Source organism: Zonotrichia leucophrys, chromosome 1, assembly GCF_028769735.1.
Source record: "Zonotrichia leucophrys gambelii isolate GWCS_2022_RI chromosome 1, RI_Zleu_2.0, whole genome shotgun sequence".
Classification (NCBI taxonomy): domain Eukaryota; kingdom Metazoa; phylum Chordata; class Aves; order Passeriformes; family Passerellidae; genus Zonotrichia; species Zonotrichia leucophrys.
The window spans coordinates 8,003,995-8,024,111 of record NC_088169.1 but is presented as its reverse complement, the minus strand read 5'-3'; the positions used below and the strand labels follow the sequence as shown (position 1 = coordinate 8,024,111).

The 20,117-nt window shown below is 37.8% G+C and overlaps 1 protein-coding gene across 10 annotated transcripts in view; it reads right to left on the bottom strand.

The window, feature by feature from the left end:
- The window catches only part of CASK (calcium/calmodulin dependent serine protein kinase), a 191,013-nt gene that overhangs the window by 136,043 nt on the left and 34,853 nt on the right, over window positions 1-20,117 (bottom strand). For all 10 annotated transcript variants that reach the window (XM_064706397.1, XM_064706406.1, XM_064706424.1 and 7 more), the window contains exon 2: window positions 5,383-5,495. In XM_064706397.1, the coding sequence (XP_064562467.1) occupies window positions 5,383-5,495 (113 nt within the window). The remainder of the gene's footprint in view (window positions 1-5,382; window positions 5,496-20,117) is intronic.

The window sequence follows — 20,117 nt, the reverse complement described above, 5'->3', positions numbered from 1 at the left end:
TCTTGAAAACCATGTCCAGCCTGAACCTGAGCCTTCCAAGCAACAATTCCTGGCCATTTCCCTGTGTTAAAGCAACTTCCACTCAAGCTCAGCTCTGACATTTTTGTAGCTGAAGACCACATTATTTCACTCTCTCAGCCTCCTCTTCACCAGACCAACCAAACCCAGCTTCTTCACCCTCTCTTTGCCCATCATGTCCTGCAGGCTCCTGATTATCCTGTCCTTTGCAGGGACCTTTCCAGCTCAAACGATGAAGCCCCAAACTGGGCACAATAGTTCAGGTGTGGGCCCAATAATGTCACACAGAAGGAGGCACCTGCTTATCTGTGAAATATGGTACAACACAGAACTGACAACAACCAGAAATTCCAGATTAGTTGGTATTTCCAAATCAAAGGCAATGAGTCACTCGTTCTTTCTTCAAATCCAGTCTATATATGGTACACTATCATGAAATATGATGACATACAGATTTGTAGTATTTTTTACTCAAAAGAGATGAGCTCAATGCTGACAGTACATTTTTTTCTGAAACCCTTGAAAACACGCAGAGAGGGAAGTGCAGAATCTTACAGATACTTTTGTGAAAAATAACTTATGATTCACTACAGCTTCCAAAAGCTAAAGATACTGTCATGCAATTCCACTATGAACTAAATAAAGCCTTTTGAAAACACTGCCCCCACAAAATGATTCTAAAAAATGAAAGTCTGAATAGATTAAATAAATAAAATAAGAAAACCAAAAAGGGCAAGTTGTTTAATGAAATAAGTGGAACAAGAGTAAGGTCTCAATTTTAAGAAAATCTCTCACAAGCTGAAAGGTAGTCAGGGATAAGATTTGTGGGACCCTTTGTGGGGAAAAAACCCACGAGACAACTACTAAAACACAACAAAACCCTCCAAGTTTTCATTCCAATGCCCTATTAAATAATTTTGGAATTCCTCTCCTGAAGTGGATTATGCATAGCAAGGCCAGTTTAGATTCAATTATGTTGCCCCTCTCTGTGCTAGAAGTATTCCAAGAACTGCATTTAAAACACTGCTTTCTTGGCTACAATTTTGCTCTTTGTCACAGACAAAGGTATTTTGCAGACTGTTTTCACAGCCTGCTTCCAGAAGAACCAGTTTGGGTTCTGAAGGAAACCTCAATCTGTCCTTATCAGCTGATTCATTCAGCTTCCCATGGCCTGACTGCATCCAAACCTGTGTATCAACCACACACACCACCCTAATAAATAAGGTGTAGACTATTAGAAGGCTGGAGAAGAACTGGTAACCACTTTCTTAGTGAGGACATTTCTACAGAAATGAATACAGGTAAGAGAACCTTATATATGTTGAGTTAAATTCTGAAAAACAACTTCAATGCACTATGAGCACAAAACACTGGCCTTTAAATTGCTTTAAAAAACACTCAGCATGTTACAAGAAAGCAATCTAGATTTAAGAAAAGGCAGATAAGTAATGTGTATTTCCTTCTAAGTAGTAAGGACTGATCACCATTCTGTTCCTGAGAAATGGTGGCTGCACTTCAGAGATATTTGGTGTTAGAGCAGGTAACTAAAAATCAGACATGCAAGCAGAGAAAAAAGACAAGAGAAAATGCATGGGATGTGAAAAGAGCTGCAGAGAAAATGGACAATCAATCCAAGATGTGAGCTGTAACAAACTCAGAAATAAGGAATATGTTTCTCAGTGTTTTCTATACCAGAAGTTCTGAGTATAGCAGCTAAGAGCTGTACTTGAAAATAAGTTTATTTACACTGATATATTTTTTTAGACCTCAATGAGTCTGCTACTACTGGCTTCTGAGAGCATCAAGTGCTCTTCCACATGGATTCTCTCAACTGAACAGTAAAAAAGAGACTCTTATGTCTAAAAATATTCAACCTTCACATTTTCTTATTTTTGATTTCTTTGTATCTCTGTGATATGAGTGAACTGTAGTAGAATCTGTCAACATGCAAAATATCCAGCATTAATCCAGCAGACCACGTGGCCACTTGAGCAGTGACAAGGTGTCAATATACTTCATTAATATGGCTGAATTACAACACTACAGAGATTGATGATACACAATATGCAAGACCATGAATACTAATACATAAATCCAATAGAATTTAGCCTAGATTAGATTTGCTAGCTGTCTGGCATCATTACATTGCATTAATTTTCCCTGCTATTATCAAACCACTCCAGAGATGCAGCGAGACACAAAAATCACTTGAGATGTCTGTGTCTACACATGCTGTGAGTACTGAGCAGCCTTATGGAAAGAACACCCTACCTGATAAAAGTTTGTCTTATGAGCTACAGGCTACTCCATCATATGTCACAAATGCTCACAATGACACCAACTGGTAACACATCAGCCTAGAGAAGCATTTCAGCTTGTTTTTGTTACCCTGGTAAGGAGATACCATTATTGTAAGACACCAGTATGTATTTTTCTAAATCAATTGTTTGGAAAATAGTCCCTTTAAAACCTATTCAGTGCTCAGCTGCCTCACAGGTTAAAGAAATCAAAACTAGTTTTAAAAAATTGTATCAAAACCAGTTTTAAACTATCTCCTTTTTAGCACAGTAATGCTATGCCTAAATTTTCTCCCAATATAGTATTGCAACTATATTGGCCCACAGATTACACATTGCTACAAACACCACAGGATCATCTAGGTTGGAAGGACCCTTTGGAGGTAACCTAGTCCAAACTCTTGCTCCAAGCAGGTCAAAATTGACCTGGCAGCTTGGAGCCTCGTGCAATCCACTTCTGAGCACCTCTGAGGATGTTCTCCATGAACCCTCTGTGCAATCCGGTGCAGATTTTTCTTTTCTTTGTCTCTAATTGGAATTTCTTCATGTTGCAATTTGTCCATGCGGCCTTTTGTCATTTCATTGTAAGCCCAAATCAAGAGTTTGGCTCCATCTTCTCTATATCCTTTTGTGAAGTAATTTGTGAAGACAGCACCAAACCTCACCTCAGCTTCTCTTATTAAGGCTTGGCCAACTCAGTCCATCTCTGCTGGACTCCTGCCAGCACATCACTGCTTTTCCTGTGCTGGAGAGACCAGGACTGCACACACACAGTGCTCCAGGTGTGGCCCCACAAGGGATGAGCAGAGGAACAATCTCTTGCTTTGCCTTGCTGGCTGCACCTCTGCAATGCTCTGCTCTGCCTTTGCCACAAGAGTACACTGCTGACAAACAAAAATGAACTTCTTACCCATAAACACACCATCCTACAGGGGTATTTATGTAAAAGCACTCAAGAACAAAGACTTCTTAGATTTAATCTCAAAGTGTAGAGGCATATTGGGACCTTTAGCTCTAAGCACTCTAGATCTATGTGAATTAATGGAAGGAATTGTCATCAGCTCCCTCACAGGCAGAATGTCCTGTTCTCCCACTCCTGTGCCTCAAAGAAAGACTGGAGGTGGAGAGTTGTGCAAAAATAACCTTCAAGAGCAAATTGAACTTGCAGAGGTCAAAACTTCAAGGTAAAGAGTATCTCCAAGGGTTAATCTTATCACTTCATTACAGCTCACACTTAACACAGTTTACAAACACAGCTTCCTCACAGGTATATTTACTTTATCCCAACACCACCATGGTGGCTGCCCACCAGTGTGCTTAAGGAATTCCACATCAGAAATAAACAAACTAGAAAAAAGAATCTTGAAAACTCCCCTATAATCTAGATAGGTAGAGCTAGAGGTGCAAAAAAACCACCCAACTAAAAACAAGCCAATGAACAACAGGAAAAACAAACAGTACAGAAGATGGAAAGAGTCTGTGAAAAATTCACATTCTTATGTAGAGGTAAGAACTTGTTCCATGCTCAGACATTTATGTGTCTTTGTATCTTAATATTACAAATCTAAGGCATAACAATTCAAAACTTTCAAAAGAACAAACCTCAAAATAACAAAAACGAAGAAACCTAAACAACAATCCAAAACCACAAAACAAAACAAAGCACCACTAAACCCAGAAAATGTTTATGATCGTACCTCAACGATCTGCTACCTTGAATTAAAATTACAACAATACAACAAAATTGGAATTGGGAAAAACCCAGAGTTCTTAATACACTCCCAAGCCTATTCTTTAGACCCAGGCAGAAATTGCAAACCATCCACATTTATCCTTTTTCCAGTTAATCTATTTTTACTGTTGGCTTTGCTTTTCCTTCTGATGAGTCCCTTCTTTTTTGCCTATGACTTTTTCCTTTCAGAAATTGTTCAAGGCCTCAAAAGGTTGGATTTTACTGTCATGGAGCCAGGAAGGTAATATTCCACCAAAGGCAGAAATGTGTAATATCATCAGCAGTTCAAATGAGGCTTAGAAGAAAAAGAATTTGGGCACAATTTATTTAAAAGGTATCAAATCATTTTAATAAACATTCAGTAGCTCAGAATGCCGTGGTTTTGGTATAACTTGCCAAAACCATGATGGAGCTAATCAGAAGTTGAATATTGTAGAAAATGTGGCTTATATTTTGTTATAGGGCTAGAAAAAAGAAACAACAATGGCATGATTAAATGAAAATATCTGGTAAAATCTGAAGCAAGACCTGTGATTTATCTTGTAAATCAAGCTGGTCATTAAGGCTCAAGATACTGTTTGTTATAAACACCAACAAAATCAATTGATCCTTTTTTGCTGAAGTAGGATTTACAAGGATTTTGATGGCATCAGTGGAACCCCCCAAAAACAGTACTCTACAAAAGAATATTATCTCCAGAAAAAAATATACAGGACACGTAGAATTCAGCAAGTGTCACCCAGCTGGCAATGCTCTTCTCCATGTAGGGTAAAAGAAGAACTTTATGCACACACAAGTTGTGTATTCAACATAGATTGTTTTACTCTAAAGCAGGAAATGTTAGAGAGTTACAGCCTTGGGTTTGCACTGTAGCAGTTCTGCATCATTGCCTGTAATCCTGACTACATAAAAATATATTTTTATATAATTTGCACTTTAATAGCAAGTCCTCACCCATTTAGAGCAAATTACTTGCTAAATCTAGACTAGTATAACCAAAACTCATGTGGTCTTTACTTCCTGTGGATGCTTTTTTGACTCAGAACCACCTTTTTTCTTTACAAAATTCACATTCTTAAGAAAAAAAAATCCAAACAAAAATAGAAATAGCTTAGACCTAACTATCTTTCTAGTATTTATGATCACCACTGACTATATGTAGAAACTACTAAAAATTAGAAATGCAAGCACTAAGCTAATTTTGAGATATACAACCTTGCTTTAAAACTTCTAGAAAACATAAACCAGAAAGCATCATAAAGAGAGCAAACAGAAAAGGCTGACAAATCAAAAAAAATCTGTCTGCTGGGAATTTGCTTAATTATTAATTCTTACCTTCTGTGCTTAATCCAGGACTTGAAGTGAATTTTGCTACATCGACGATCTTGACAGCGAACTGCTGCCCCGTCTCCCTGTTGATGCATCGCCGCACGACGCTGAAGGGACCCCTGCAACAGAGACCAGCCATGAAAAACCATCCTCCTCCTCCTCACTGCGCCACAATTCCCTGCTTCTCAACAAGGCTTTGATTTGTGCTTTCAAATGTAGTATCTATACAGAATATACCTCTCGTCCTTGCTGCCTGTTAAATGTAAAATTAATGGTTCTGACCATAGACTGGTGTGAAGAACATCATGAGTTCCGTATTTTCCTGTATTAAAGACATTTCTCTTGCCCTGCCCCTTCAGAAACCTTATGTAATATGCAACTGACATCATCATTATTAAATTTTAAGTGGACCTTATTTAGATGCAAAATCCAAATTGGGGGGAAAAAGAGGTGAGAAACCCATTTCTTCTTTCAATCTTAATCTGAAAGGATAATGGACAACAACAAGAGTAACAGAATTGTGAGCTGTTTCAGTTTGTCTGTTTTACACAAACTAGGTTTATTTCAAGTTTGGCATCACTAGATACAACCTCCATTACAATACTTTGAAATTCCACAAAAGCTCATGATTTTCTCTCATCTGTGACAATTAGAGAATCCCATCAGTTAGAAATTAAAAGATTAAAATTAGTTCAGACAAATGTCACTATTGCACTCAAATAAAAAAGAGTGGTTATTTTTTAAATTTGAAGTTACATTTGCCAAAACATCAGTTAGAACAATGACAACCTTTTAAAAACCATCAGCACAAATGTGTATTTGTGGAAGCACCTTTTAGTAGGTGATTTAAGTTTTTGGTGCCTTAGCTTCTAGTATGGAATCTTCTGTCCAATGTTAATAACAACCAATATAATCAGATAAACAGGGTATGTCAAGCTTTCAAACATGAAATATAAATGTGTTATGAAAACAGAATAGGATTGTTTCAGGAGTGCACTAGCTGTGGCAAATCAATCCTCTTTTACTGCTACTTATGTAACAACAGACATGTGAGTTCTAAAGAAATCCATTCTGAAGTCTTCTCAAAAAGATGTGAGGGAAAAATTGAGGTTGTAGGAGCCTTTGTTCAGAGTTTATTGAGTGAACATTCACCTGCTGAGTGAAATAAATGCTTTAATACAGCTTGAAAGAAAAATTCTTCCATTCAAACAACAAACTGGAAGTTAGCTGACATGTTTCTGAGCAATGGGATTGCAAAGCAACACCATTCTCAAAATAAAGGGTACCCTGAGGAGGCAGAAATGTCCCTCTGAGGGCACTTACAAGCCTTAATAACTGGCTTTTGGTATTCCTTTACACACCAGATGATCTGAAGTGTGTAATCCATCACACTACCAAACCTGTACTCACAGAGCTAAACTCCAAGTTTTGTACTCTTTCAATGTTCAACATACTTGCAATGATTTCTTGAAATAGGATTATTTCTGACAGAGAACATGAATACCAAAAGTAGTCAATAAATGCCAGTCTAAATATTCACAGTAAGGAAGATATTTATTAGCAACTATGGACATGTGATGTACTCAAAGTTACTCAAGAAAATGCATGTTTGTTTTCCTTCTTCGTTCCTTGCTCCAAACACACCATGAAATCCCCCATACTGATGACTATTTTCTCTTCTGAATCCACACCCCACTATTATTCAGTACTTGGTCTTTTACCAGAAATGACCACAGATATTTTTAAAACTATGATCAATTAAGCCTCTAATGCATAGAAATCCACTTTCATCATTACATGGAAAAGATTCAACTGACTTCATTTGGCACTGGAAGGATACAGCTATTGGTTAAGAATCCTCCCTCCATGTTTCAAAAAAGTGATTTTCTATTAAAAAGTTCTACTTTATACAGATCAGTGTCACCTTCTTATTCCAAGTTCCTGCTTCCTCTTTTGGCATTTAAAGTAAAATTACTTTAAAACAGTATCAATACATTTAGATTATGCTAACCTAAAAATATTTCAAAACCTAAATCACAGCTTTAGAATAATGCTGGCAACACCTCCTTTCACTCCTAATTGTCATAAATCACTAGAAACTAAACATATTTCATTAAAATGATGCTTTTTCTTTTCATTGCCATTGTTTCTTCCACCCCACAAAGCCTTTCTGGATACATGAAATAATGCTTTTAACATTACTCTGATACAGAAGAGTAGATCACTGGAGTGCAAACACCTCACAAGACCATATCCTTATGCAGGCATATACCCAAATTCTGTAAATTCACCCAAACTCTACAAATATCAGAAATTCTCACTGAGCTACTTTTTTATCTCCTGGTTTTGCCAAGCCTGGGCAGGAGAGCTCACCCAGCCACCACAGTGTGTGTATGTGCTTTGAGCAGGCAAAGAGAGCTGGAGGAATCATAAATCAAAAAGGAGCCAATAAACTGCAGCTCTGAGAGGATCAGATCCATGTGTAACCCACCTTTATCTTGTACCACCATGCCCTGATTTCTCCTTCCATTATCTATTAACATTTTTAAATCCTGACTTGAACATTTTCCTTCCTGCATATTAAATCTGGGACAAAAAATTTAGAGCATTTTATTCAGTTCTGTAACAGAAAAGGTACAGAGACACCCCTACAGTCTCAAAATTTATGGTCATATTGAAACTACACTATGATTATGACAGAAGCTTCTCTACTTGGATTGAGGAATGTCAAAGACTCTTAATGAAATGTGCTGTAATAGAATAGAATACAGAATACAAAAACCGGGGTTGGAACCAAATGATCTTTAAAGTCCCTTCCAAACCAATCTATTTTATGATTCTATGGATTCAATGACACCCACAATTAACCCATTCTATTGAAAAAAATAAAACCAATTTCATACAGAAATAAAAATACATTAAAACACAGCCTGAAGAAAGACAGCTATTTACAAACCTCAGACTTCCAACTTTTTCAAAACACTCTCTGATACTCAAGCTACACACAGCCTCAAAATAGTGTTAAGACACTACATTAGATGAATACATCCCATGACAATAGCATCACAACAAAAGCTTGTACAGTCCAATTTTAGGTAACTTTAAATCACTCACGAGACATGCCCTGATCAATTAAGCAGACACCATCGCTTCCATGTGCCAAGTAACACAAAGGAACTTTTAAATAAATTATGGTTGCAGTTATTCCTCTCCAGCTGCAATGGCACACAGCAAGTTTACAAATGAAGTTCTCACAGCCCACGGTGCTGCTGTATAACCTGAGTCAGGAAACCAGAATCCCTGTTTCCCAACACAAAAATCTTTCAGGCCACCCTGAGTCTCAGCACTGAAACCACCCAGTGAGGAAAGGAAGCACAACAATTCATCTCTCAGCTGAGATGAGGAGCTGCTCCTGCTCAACAGTTGTGCCTGCAGATGGAGAATGTGTATCACATCCTTGCTAAATGACAATTTCTAAAGCTCATTTTGCCAACCCTGCAGCTCACATCTTACAGATCTGAAGTACAGAGGTGACACAGACTGGGGAAGGAACAACTGTAACCCCAGACACAGATCACCAAAGCTGTCAGAGATAGATAAGACTGCTTATTTATTAGGAGTAACTGAGCTGAGTTGTATAAGACTTCATTTTCTAAGTCACACAAACTGTAATCCTATCATGTGCTTTATATTTCATTTCTCTCTGTGCTACCTCTAACAGACATAACCCAAGCTTACAAAATCTTTCCCTGCAGACAGCTGGCACACCAGGGACTACGGCAGCTCCAATATGAGGATCCTTAAAACATGCAAGCAAGCACTAAGGACAGATGATTCCTTCACTGATATTTTATCAAGGTTGGCAGCAGCAAATTCCAACACCTGGAACACTTGGAGTCCCACCTACAGTGTATGGCAAAATCTAAAATGTATCAACTTAAACTGAAGCTGGGATTCATGATGGGTTTTTCTGTCTTATGCAGATGGAAATCCAAGAGTTACATTACTGAGGAGGTTAGTGAGTACATACAGGCCAGAAATGTGGATTGCAATGCTAAAGAGGCTGCTCAGGTCTTTTCATTAGTCCAAAATTTCAAATTAGCAAAGCAGGCCTGATGTAACCTTAACCCTACTGAAACTATCTTCTGATGGTTCATTTTCTATCAGGTAGACACAAACTTGAAGAAAATCAATTATTAATTACTTTCTCCTTCAGGAATACATCACCTGAATAAGAATAAAACCTTAAAACTTTGATAACATCAAAGCCTTTTTTATCATCTCCTTCACTTGAAATTATTTTTCTCTGTGTGTCATTGGGACTTCAAGGACAATGATCATAAACCAATATATTGCACACTATCTTTTTATACTAAAATCTTGTCAGTTTATCTGTCTGTTCTGCCTCCTGTCTCCTTTCCTTCAATCCCTGGCGCTCTGCAAGAAGGAGAACTGGTTGTGGTTGGAAAATTCCACAGCCTGTTGCCTTCCCATGTCCCTCAATGAGATGAGCCCACCTGTGGGAATGGAATTCCTGTAAAGAAACTTCCTGAACCCGTTTGCTTCAGAGCCTCAAAATTTGAGATTTTAGATCATATCAAATCATCACGAACTTGCTCAACATCTCTTCCAAGTGATTTTTTGAGGAACTTAATATAAAACAAGGTGTTTTGGCTCTCTAATTATTTTTCATTAAATTAAAAAAAAAAAAGGTAAGAAATACAAATTGAACATTTTGACAGAAAAAAAATCCCAAATAATGAGCAATATGTCCTCCTTTAAAAATTATCTTCCATTTAGAAGTAAAAGGCCTGGGACTCCTTTTCCTTATTTAACAAGATTCGATAGCTAAGAACTTGAAACATCCAACACAGGTCTTAAAGTCACCTTAATTCAACATTTTAGATCAAGTGTTTAGATCAAGATCAGTGTTTTCTAAAAAAGGTTTTGTCAGTTTGTTGGAATAAGATACCACTGCAGTATACACATAAAAAAATACATTTATATCAAGATTATTTTTTCTTTTTTATTTAAAGGCTGTACATTTGCTTACCTAAGCAGCAAACACTGCTTTGTGTTACCGTGGTTAATACTTTCAAAACAATTGTATTCAAATTGATGAAAATTATTGGGAAGAAAACAATTTGCTACTACATTTAAAGAGACAAATCTTTTTCTTTCTTTACTCATCTACAAAATTTATAACATAGATTTGTTCTTTAACTTTCCCTTTGCCTTCTATTGGACCTCTTTAGAAAATTAAGTATTTCCAGAATTAATTAAACCTCCAATTAGTCACTGTATCAGCTCATTTACACATGGCACTGCAGCTTAAAATAGTGATAAAACCTTTCTGTGAAATAGCACTTCAGATTAGAAGGCATCCACATTTAGAAAGCCATCACTGGCAATGCTGGGTTGACACTTTGTGTTTTATTCTCAAAGGAAAATTTAAAAGAATGCATTAGGATGACTATGGCACAGAGGAACATTTAGGTTGAAGATGTGATACTTTGGAAAATTAGATATCCCAGTGCAAGCCATGAAACTGAGTTCTCAGCAATATTTCTATCACTTTCTATCTATTTCTACTTTTCAACTCCTCACATCTTTGAAACCAAGTCTATGTTTAAACTTGGCTCTGGGGTGAAACCTACAAAGAACAAAGAACAAGACAGCAGTTCACTGGATCTCACCCCAATATGAATATTCATAGATACTTTATTGTTATTCTAAGAGAAAAAAAAAAAAAAGAGTATTTAACACCAAATCTTAACCATTGCTTTCCATCCACAAGAGACCCAGAGAAGGAGCAGCACTCCAGTGCTTGTGAAAGGGAAATACTCCCCCAGAAAACCTTAGGGTATGCTTGGAATTCATGCAGCAAACTGAAAAAATATCTACCTTCAATTTTAGAGATTTTCTGAAGTAGTTCAGAATTGTGTTTCCATGGTTTTGTCAGTATAAAAGCAAAATACAGGCCAAAAGAGGTTTCTTCTACTGTCCTGTCTTTCATATCTCCAAGCTAAAAGGGGGATAAACTATCCTTAAATTATAAGCCACCTCTACCAATAAAATGGTAAGTTTATGGTCTGATTTTTTTTTCTTATCAAGCAAAAAAATCACAACCATTTTATCAGTCACTCTATATATCTACTAAATCTCTTAGGCATCCATTAGGCATCCATTATAACCAGATGCTGGTATGTAAAAATATCTTTAATGTATCTATAGTTTGTAAACAACTCTTCTTTTACACTGGCTGGACACTGAAGGGATGGAAAAGGAAGAACATTGAGATAAGATGCTGACTAAATTTTTTATTCTATTATAACGAAATAAACACTTCAGCACCAGGCACTTGCAACATTCTTCACACACAAAGGATTCAGAAAGTATTTTTATGTTTACATATACTTCATTTTCTGAATTCCACAATTACATGTTAACATTGACCTTACCTTTGTCAATTCTCCTGTTTTATTCATGGAGTCACAAAAGGGTTTAAGCTGGAGGGTACTTCTGAAGTGATGTGCTTAATAAATTTTATCAGAACATGCACTTGTTGCTATCAAAAATGATATATCCATGGTTTGTTTTGTTTTTTTAAGAAAACAAACAATCTCCCTCTTCAAAAACAAGCATTTCCAAATAATGATTTACTTCAACACAGAGACAAGCAAAATCTGTTTTCAATAAATATTTCAGTAAGAGGTTTCATGATCTTAAAAGAATTGCAGCTGCGGCAGGTACAGAGATAGGAGATGCATTTTGTCAAGGCCTTGTGGAGAAAGGTCCAGGAGGAGCCGCTGGGTGGCTGCCCAGGGGCCCCAAGGCACAGCCAGGAGGTGACAGCACAGCATCCCCAGTCCTGGTGGCACTGCACTGTGGGGACTGCCCCAAACAGAATCGACAGCTCCACACACAGGACAGCCCTTCAAGAGCCCAAGCCCAAACCCTCCCTTCCTATTCTTCAACTCATTAAAGGTCATTTCCTAGCAAAGGTCAAGACCTCAAATTCAAGCAGCTACTAAGTAGAACTTCTTAAGGAGTTCAGGCTCTTGGCTCCACAGATTCCTTTTTCAGCTCATTTCCTCCTTGAGAGTGTGTTTCCAATGATTCACTGCTAATTTACTTTTTTTTTTTTTTTTCTGCAAGATTACACACTGGACACTTTTCATTTTCCTAGAACAGCACATGGGTCCAAAACTATGATTCCAGGATTAATCTTCAAGGAAGTGATTGATTCCCATTACCAGGTGGATGAAAGAAGGAACAAAAATGATTTTTGGGCATGTATGTACTAAGCATACACAGGTGAATGATGAGACATTTCCCTGAGGTATAAATAATTATCAGGATCTCAGAAAATGGAACTTACCAATAAGGTTTTTTTTGACTAGTTTTTTAACTCTTGGTATGAAAGAAGAATCAAAATTGGTTCAGTAAGCTGAAATTCAACATTCTGCCCTCTCAGCAATAAAGAACTCAAGAAACTGATGATGAATACAACTTTCTCTCTGGTTCACCTTGAGGTAGATGAGAATCTACAGCTCACACAAGAAGTGATTTTGGGCCAGTAAAGACTGATAACCAAAGCACAGATTCTAGTACTTAAACTGGAAAGGCGAGAAGTAAGGAGTACCTTGTCCACTGATATATTTCCACTGTGAGTGTTGGAATAAATGCATAGACTCAAAATCCTCAAAATTTTATTTTTACACTCAAACATCCTGTAACACTTCACAGAAAAACACAAGATGCCATCAGCTGAATCAAAAGCATCAGCTCAAGAGTGTTCAGAAAAAAGGATGCTGTTCTAGCAGACTCCTTTAATACATGACCAAGTGTTTTTGCCTGTTTCTCTTCCTTGTGAAGAAAAAGAAGAACAGGAGGAAGTGAATGAAAACAGAGAAAAAAAATGTAGAACTACTTGAGGCATTAAATCATTCAACAGTGAGGAGAAAAGCAGCAAGAATGAACAAATGTGTCAGAAAAAGCACTTCAATTACAGGAACAAAAGGGAATATATTAAAAATAACAGCTTTGCCTTCAAAAGAAGAGATGTTGTAGAGCACCTTTAGACTCAGCTCATCAGCTGGAGACGATGATCACTATTTTTATGTTTTTTCCATTCAGAGAACCTTTTTTATCCCATTCATGTGTAGCACAGCCTTGTTCCATCCATCCCAGGCTGTGGCCTCACCAGGATTCCTTCAGCAGAGCACTGGCCAAACCAGCAGCCCCATCATCCCAGAACAGCCTGGGCATGGCTACACTCAGCCAAATCAAAGGAGAAACTAAAACTGCTCAAAATACCCCAAACAAACCAATTCTTCCTTTTTTTACTGTGCTGTTTTTCAGTCAGGGCAGATGCTTGGTTTGGCTTGAAGCACAGCTGTGCAAAGAGCTGTGTCCAGATAATCAGACCCAGGAAGGAACAGGAGGTCAAACAAAGGCCTAACAAAGCAGCAATGCAGCAGCTAAAATTGAGCCTTGTCTCAGACCCCAATGATCCTAAAAGGGTCCTACAATGACCCAAAAGGGTCCCACAGCCCCCCGTGGTACCTGCACCACTCCACACCTGCACTCGTGCAGAGGAGCAAAGGAACTGATGTGGCAGCCCTGGGTAAATCCACACACAGCTGCCCTCACTGTGTTTGTCATCAGGGCTGCAGCAACAACTGGCTTTGGTTGCATGCAGCACACAGCAAGAGGAGTAATAAAAATGGGAATATGTCAGCCACCACTGTTGTCAAAAACTTCATGAAATCACACCCTCAGGTGAATGCAGATGCATTAACCACTCCCCACATCATCTCTCCCCCTGCATTCTGGTTATATTTTAGACTTCTCCTTTATAACTTTTAATGTCCACTTTAAATCTATCAGTCCTGCTAACAAAACTGAGCTTACATACTGTTTTCTCTACTCTCTCCCATAGATCAATGCAAGTCCAACTAAACACTTTTTTTAAATTACAGGATCTCTCATTTCAGAATCTCTTCCTAGGGCCTGTTCCACTTCTAATTTTTCTTAACAAAAGTAACCAGAACTGTGAGTAGAACTCCAGATGAGGTCTTAGCAAGAGTTTGCACAATGCTAACAATATTTTCTTCTCTGCTGAAATACTGTGCCTGCTGCACAGTCCTGTGCTTGCCTTGCTGACACACAGACCACTGGGCCAGCTACTGGAGCTGTGTTCTCCTGTGAGTTGCTCACACTCAAGGAGCCCCAGCCCACCCCACAGGCTGTCACCACCTTTTCCATTCTCAAGTGCTGACTCCTCTCTTGGAAGTTCATAATTTCCACTACTAAAGTCCATTCTGGATGGTGTCCAGGTCCTCCTCTGCATTGTCCTCAAATATTGCCTTGCAAGAAGGATACTTAAACTGTAATAGCACAGTTCAATTTAGCACTTTTAAATTTTGAAATAACCTGACAGACATCTAATCCAAAACTGGCTAATGAAAAACCTTCATTTTTACACTATTTCTTCTCTGAATGCCCTGTCTTAATTTCTTCTTTAATCCAATACAGACTACTTAGATTTATCATATTGCTATCCTTCTATTTGTTTTATAAAAAGCCAGCAACTCAAAGCACAAGAGGCAAGTCAGAGAGAAGCACTGGAAGATCTGATTCATAAAAGTGTTTTTTTCATTGCTTGAAATACACCAGCACTAATTCAGCAGCCCAACACTACTGCCTTACAAAACCAGAAGCTTCCTACAGGTTCATTACAAAGGACAAAGCTACGTTTAACTTGCATAGGCCAACACAGAAGCAGAGAAGAAACTCAACATTTTTAATGTAAATAACCTAATTTAAATATTACTATTATGCCTGTGATAACATATGACAGTTCCTCAAAACTGCAGATGTATAACCTTTATATTGTATTATATGCAAAAAAATCAGCACTTTTTTAAGGGTCTCTCTGTTCCCAGTATTTGACTAACAACAAAACTCCCTTTTAATCTGCTAGCACTACACAGTAAAGTCTGAAACCTGAAAAACAGTAATGGTGAAACAAAATATTTTTATAACACACACATAGAGCTAAACAGAATTCACTCTGATCGTCAGTTTAATCAAAATTGCTTTCCGTGTAGCTCAGTATTAATTCTTATTTTAAAAATAAAAATCCAACAAAGGCAAATCAAACGCCACAACTCAGTTCAGTCTGGCTGTCAGTGACAATCCCAGGCTCAGGGATATTTCCATGCGCATCCCAATTCACAAGACCCTTTGGAAGCAATAAAGAGAAGTTATTGAGGCCAAGTTTCCAAGTGAGGATGTTTTCCATGGCAGCACTGATCAGTAAAGCCAAATTATCTGAAACATCTTGATCCAGACTTTCCTGTACTTCTTACAGGAGTGTGGCCTCTGAAATGCCAAACACATTCATGTGCTAGGAAAAGTATCCTGAAAAGAAAGTCTGGCCTGTGTGTTTCAAAACTATTAAATTTCATAAGTTGTCATCAAAATTGTGTATGAAGTGATGGAAAGCACAAATACTTGAGGTTTTCTTTAAAAAAATGTTGGACGACCTCCAGTATTTCAGAAATTTTATTTGCTACTCAAATCATCAGCCTTTAGGGTCATTCATAACATTTTAATTTATGGTAGGATTATGGGATTTATTAAGAACATTCAGCTGAATATTGGGAAAAAAACCTTTCTGGTTATGATATTCATAGAAGGTTTCTGAATTCTCTTTCCAGGGGAGAAATGAATGAATTCTGACCTCTTAAGGTCTGAACTTTTCAACAGTGTACTGAAATGAAAAACCTGTCACAGATGAGGAAAATTTATTTTCTCTGTCTGGATCTATTGGGTTTCTGTACAGCAGTTTCTTGTATTTTTACATATTTAATGCATATAAACTACTGTTTGAAGTCATGGCATTCTTTCTGGTTTGGGGTGGTTTTTTTCTAATTTTTAAGTATAGATTATAAATTTCTTTTAAGAATAGATTATATTTCAACAGTCTAGGAATCTCTATGAGAAAAATATTAGTTTATACACCATCTGTATTCAGTTCAGCCTTTTCCTGCATTGAAATAAGCTAATTTTTAGTGGTTTAGTTAAGAGTTGGACTCAATGATCCCTAGGGGTCCCTTCAAAATCAGAATATTTTGTGATTCTGGGAAATATCATCTCTCTTGCTAACTTCAAAAATTAAGCTAAAACTATTACAGGATTCTACAATTCTTGGGAAAAGCTAATAGAGCTACTAGAAAGAACTTTGAAACTGAAAAGAACTATTTACTTAACTAAATATCTGAATGGTAACAAATACCCTCCCTAAGCATTTAAACATAAAATACCAGCTTCCTGTAAAACAAGTGTTCATGAATTTTAAATTCACCTCTTCTCTCCATGTGCCAAAGTAAAGTTTAAGGTCTGTCCTTAGCAAAATCTTGCCATCATGAAGAGAATCTGTAGAGAATCTGTCATATTGACTGCAGGACAATTACTCCTGTGTGAACTATAACCCCCTACATGACAATTATTAGTACACATGCAGCACAATGCATTGCATGAGCATTTCACAACTCCTTTAGTAAAAAACCCACAATGTTTTCTAATGGCTAAACATTTAGCAGAACTGTTAACTGAAACTAATTTAGTTTAAGTGAAGCCTTTATTTAAAAGGCACATAAAATATTCCTCTCTTTTTTTGTCCGTTACAAAAAGGGAAATCTGCCTGGATGAATTTCCCAGTGAGCTCTGAGCACAGCTGCACTCAGGTTTGTGCCAGAACCACTGTGAGGAAAGCACAGGGTGCCAGGAGAGGACAAGGCTTTTACTACTGCTTTTCAGAAAAACCAAACAACAAATTACTCCTGGAAATACAAAAAGCAGGAATCAGAGCATCGACTCCATCAGTGCATGACCAAATAAAGTGCTCATGCTGAAACACCCCACATTCCTGCAAGTGATTATTTGACCTTTGGGCACTGACAAAAATAGGGAACTGAATCCATGATCCAGGTCAGGAACAGCATCAGCATTTCACCAGGTGCCAGCTGTCCTTTATTTATGTTCAAGGACTGAACAGTGAAATGAGGCAGCCAAGCAACACCTTGGGTCCATGAGCAGATCTCAGTTTGTTTCCTTATGTTCTCACACCAAAAAGCAGAAAGTCAAAGTATTCTTTCAGTAATGTCACTTCAAATTCAAATCAAACCAAAAGTGATTTCACCTGAAGTGATAAATGCTGTGATTCCTCATTTGGACCATATAATCAAATTCCTTCCCTAAATTAGAATTTGGTTTGGTGTCTCAAAGCACCAAACCACCTGTGCACCGATGTTCTTAAAATAAAATAAAATTGAAAATATCCAGTGCCACTGGTAGAAGTCCTGAAGAATTAGGAGACTGATCAGTAAGAAACTTTCTGCTGCCTATGAGACATTCCCAAGCACTGCTCACTTGGCTGCCACAAGCAGCTGGTGCTGCTGTCACTGGAAAGGAGCCCAGCAGCAGAAATGCAGCTTCCAGCTTTGTTCCAGGCTACACACACATGAGAAATAAGCACATCTCCACACCAACCTCCCTGGCTGTAAAAAGGCAAAAACAGAGAATTCAACTGCTCCTCTGGTTTGAATGATAGTGTATTCTTGAAGCTATGAAGAAGCCCAAGTAACAAAAAAATAGGGTTACAAATGTGAATAACACCAGGATTTAGAAGTGCCAATTGCTTTTGGACTAATAGTATATACCTATATATGGTATATACTATGGAGCCCTACCATAGCAGCCTGCTGTTTTACACTAGAAATTGCATTGAAAATTCAAGCCTAACCATATTTTTAGATGAATTGAAGGCTACACAAAACAGAACCAGAACTGCTAAGAAAGGCAACATTTAGGAAAAAGTGAATGAGGAGAAATGCGCTGGCAGTTGAAGACGGGGGAGAGGGAAATGGGACTAAGAAATCAAATTATCATACTATATTTTCTTTAATATGCTTCTCTAGTCAAAACAATTTGATGAGTGGAAAAAAAAAGAGAAAGACAAGTGCTATAGACTGCAGAGAATACACAGCATTACTCAACCACAGAACACAACTCCCTGTTGGCATGCTCCTCAAATAACTACACAACACTGCTTGTAAAGATGTAAAAATATAAATACCCAACACTCAGTACTTTGTGTGATGCATGTAAAAGTGAAAACCAAAACCCGACCACAACCAACCTCCAAAACATTTAAGAAAGCTTGTGATGGTTGTTAGTCCCTCCAAACACCCATCCAGCACTGCTTGAGTCAGTAACTGGGCAGCTGTTTATGCAGGTGAAGTTGTCAGCAAGGCCTTATTTGGCTTTTAGGAGCACAAGATCAACTTTGACAGCTCAAGCTTGTTAGGAAGGGACAGGTTCCACAAAACCAGGGCAAAGCAGCTGTGCCAATGGGATAATCACCCTGGAAAATGAGCACTCTACACTTTTGTGCTTTTATGGGCTGGGGAGAGTTCATTTTTTCTTCATAGCACCTAATATGGGGCTATGCTTTGGGACTGAGAGGCAAATAAGGACCAAAGCATAATGTCTCACCACCCTCACTGCAAAGAATGTACAAACTTATGTCCAACCTACTCTATTTCAGTTTACAACTCTTGCACACTCTATTGTCACCACAGGCCTGTAAAAAGTCTCTCTACATCCTATAACCCTCTCTGAAGCACTCAAAGGCCACAATAAGGTCTCCCTGGTGCCTTTTCCAGGATGAACACCCTCAAATCTCCTGGCAGCAGAGGTGACCCAGCCCTCTGGGTACCCTGGTGTCCCCTTGTCCATCAGCCCCAAATCCTCCCCAGGCTGGGGACCCAGAGCTGGAAGCAGCACTGCAGGCGAGCTGTCCCCAAATAAACTCCAACAAGCGATGGCTTCACTGGAACCCCAGCAATCCCCTGAAGGGTGAAACTTTATTGGTTGATAGCACTAAAGCCAGTTTAAAATGAACACATGGCAATGTATTTAAAGCACCATGAGAAATTCCTATACTAAATTCCCTGGCAAAACTGCTCAAGTATTCAAAACTCATTCAAAACAACAGCAATTTTAAAATTGAAAGATTTAGCCTTTCCAAGCCAGATTTAGCCTTTCCAAGAGTTGAATGAGTACATTTTTTGTAATGTATATTGGCATAAATATATGTGATGCATATATTCACACCCCAAACCTCCTCCCATATATGCACACATAATTAAAATGTGGTATAGCAAAGCAATTCAAATATATGTTCCTGTCAAATCTCTTACAATCATTTTAAAATCTGCTTTTCTTCTCTGAAAATTAAGTACATCTGAGACTGCATTACTGGGCTATGTTAAAGTAGCTCAGATCATTCTTCTATATTTTAATTTTACTGAAGTTCCTATTCTTCAAAGACCAAGCATGCAAGATACCAGACCAAGTTATTGCCTTCTGAACAAAAAAAAAACAAAAAACCCACAAACAAAAAAGGCTGATATAATATGCTTTCAGTTTCATTTATTCTTGCATAAAATGCACATCTGAGGTATCAATTTCCCCTGCCTTAGATATTTTAATTATTATAGCACACCAGCCAAAACATCTCACACAATGGGTCAACCATGAAAAAAAACTTCAGTAATTTAAGTTATATTAAATGTGATAGTGTTTGGAAGCCTTTATCAACAATGTAGTGCTGATCAGACAACAAATTGAGCCTTCCTGTAAAAATCAGAGTTGAGCAAAATTCAGCA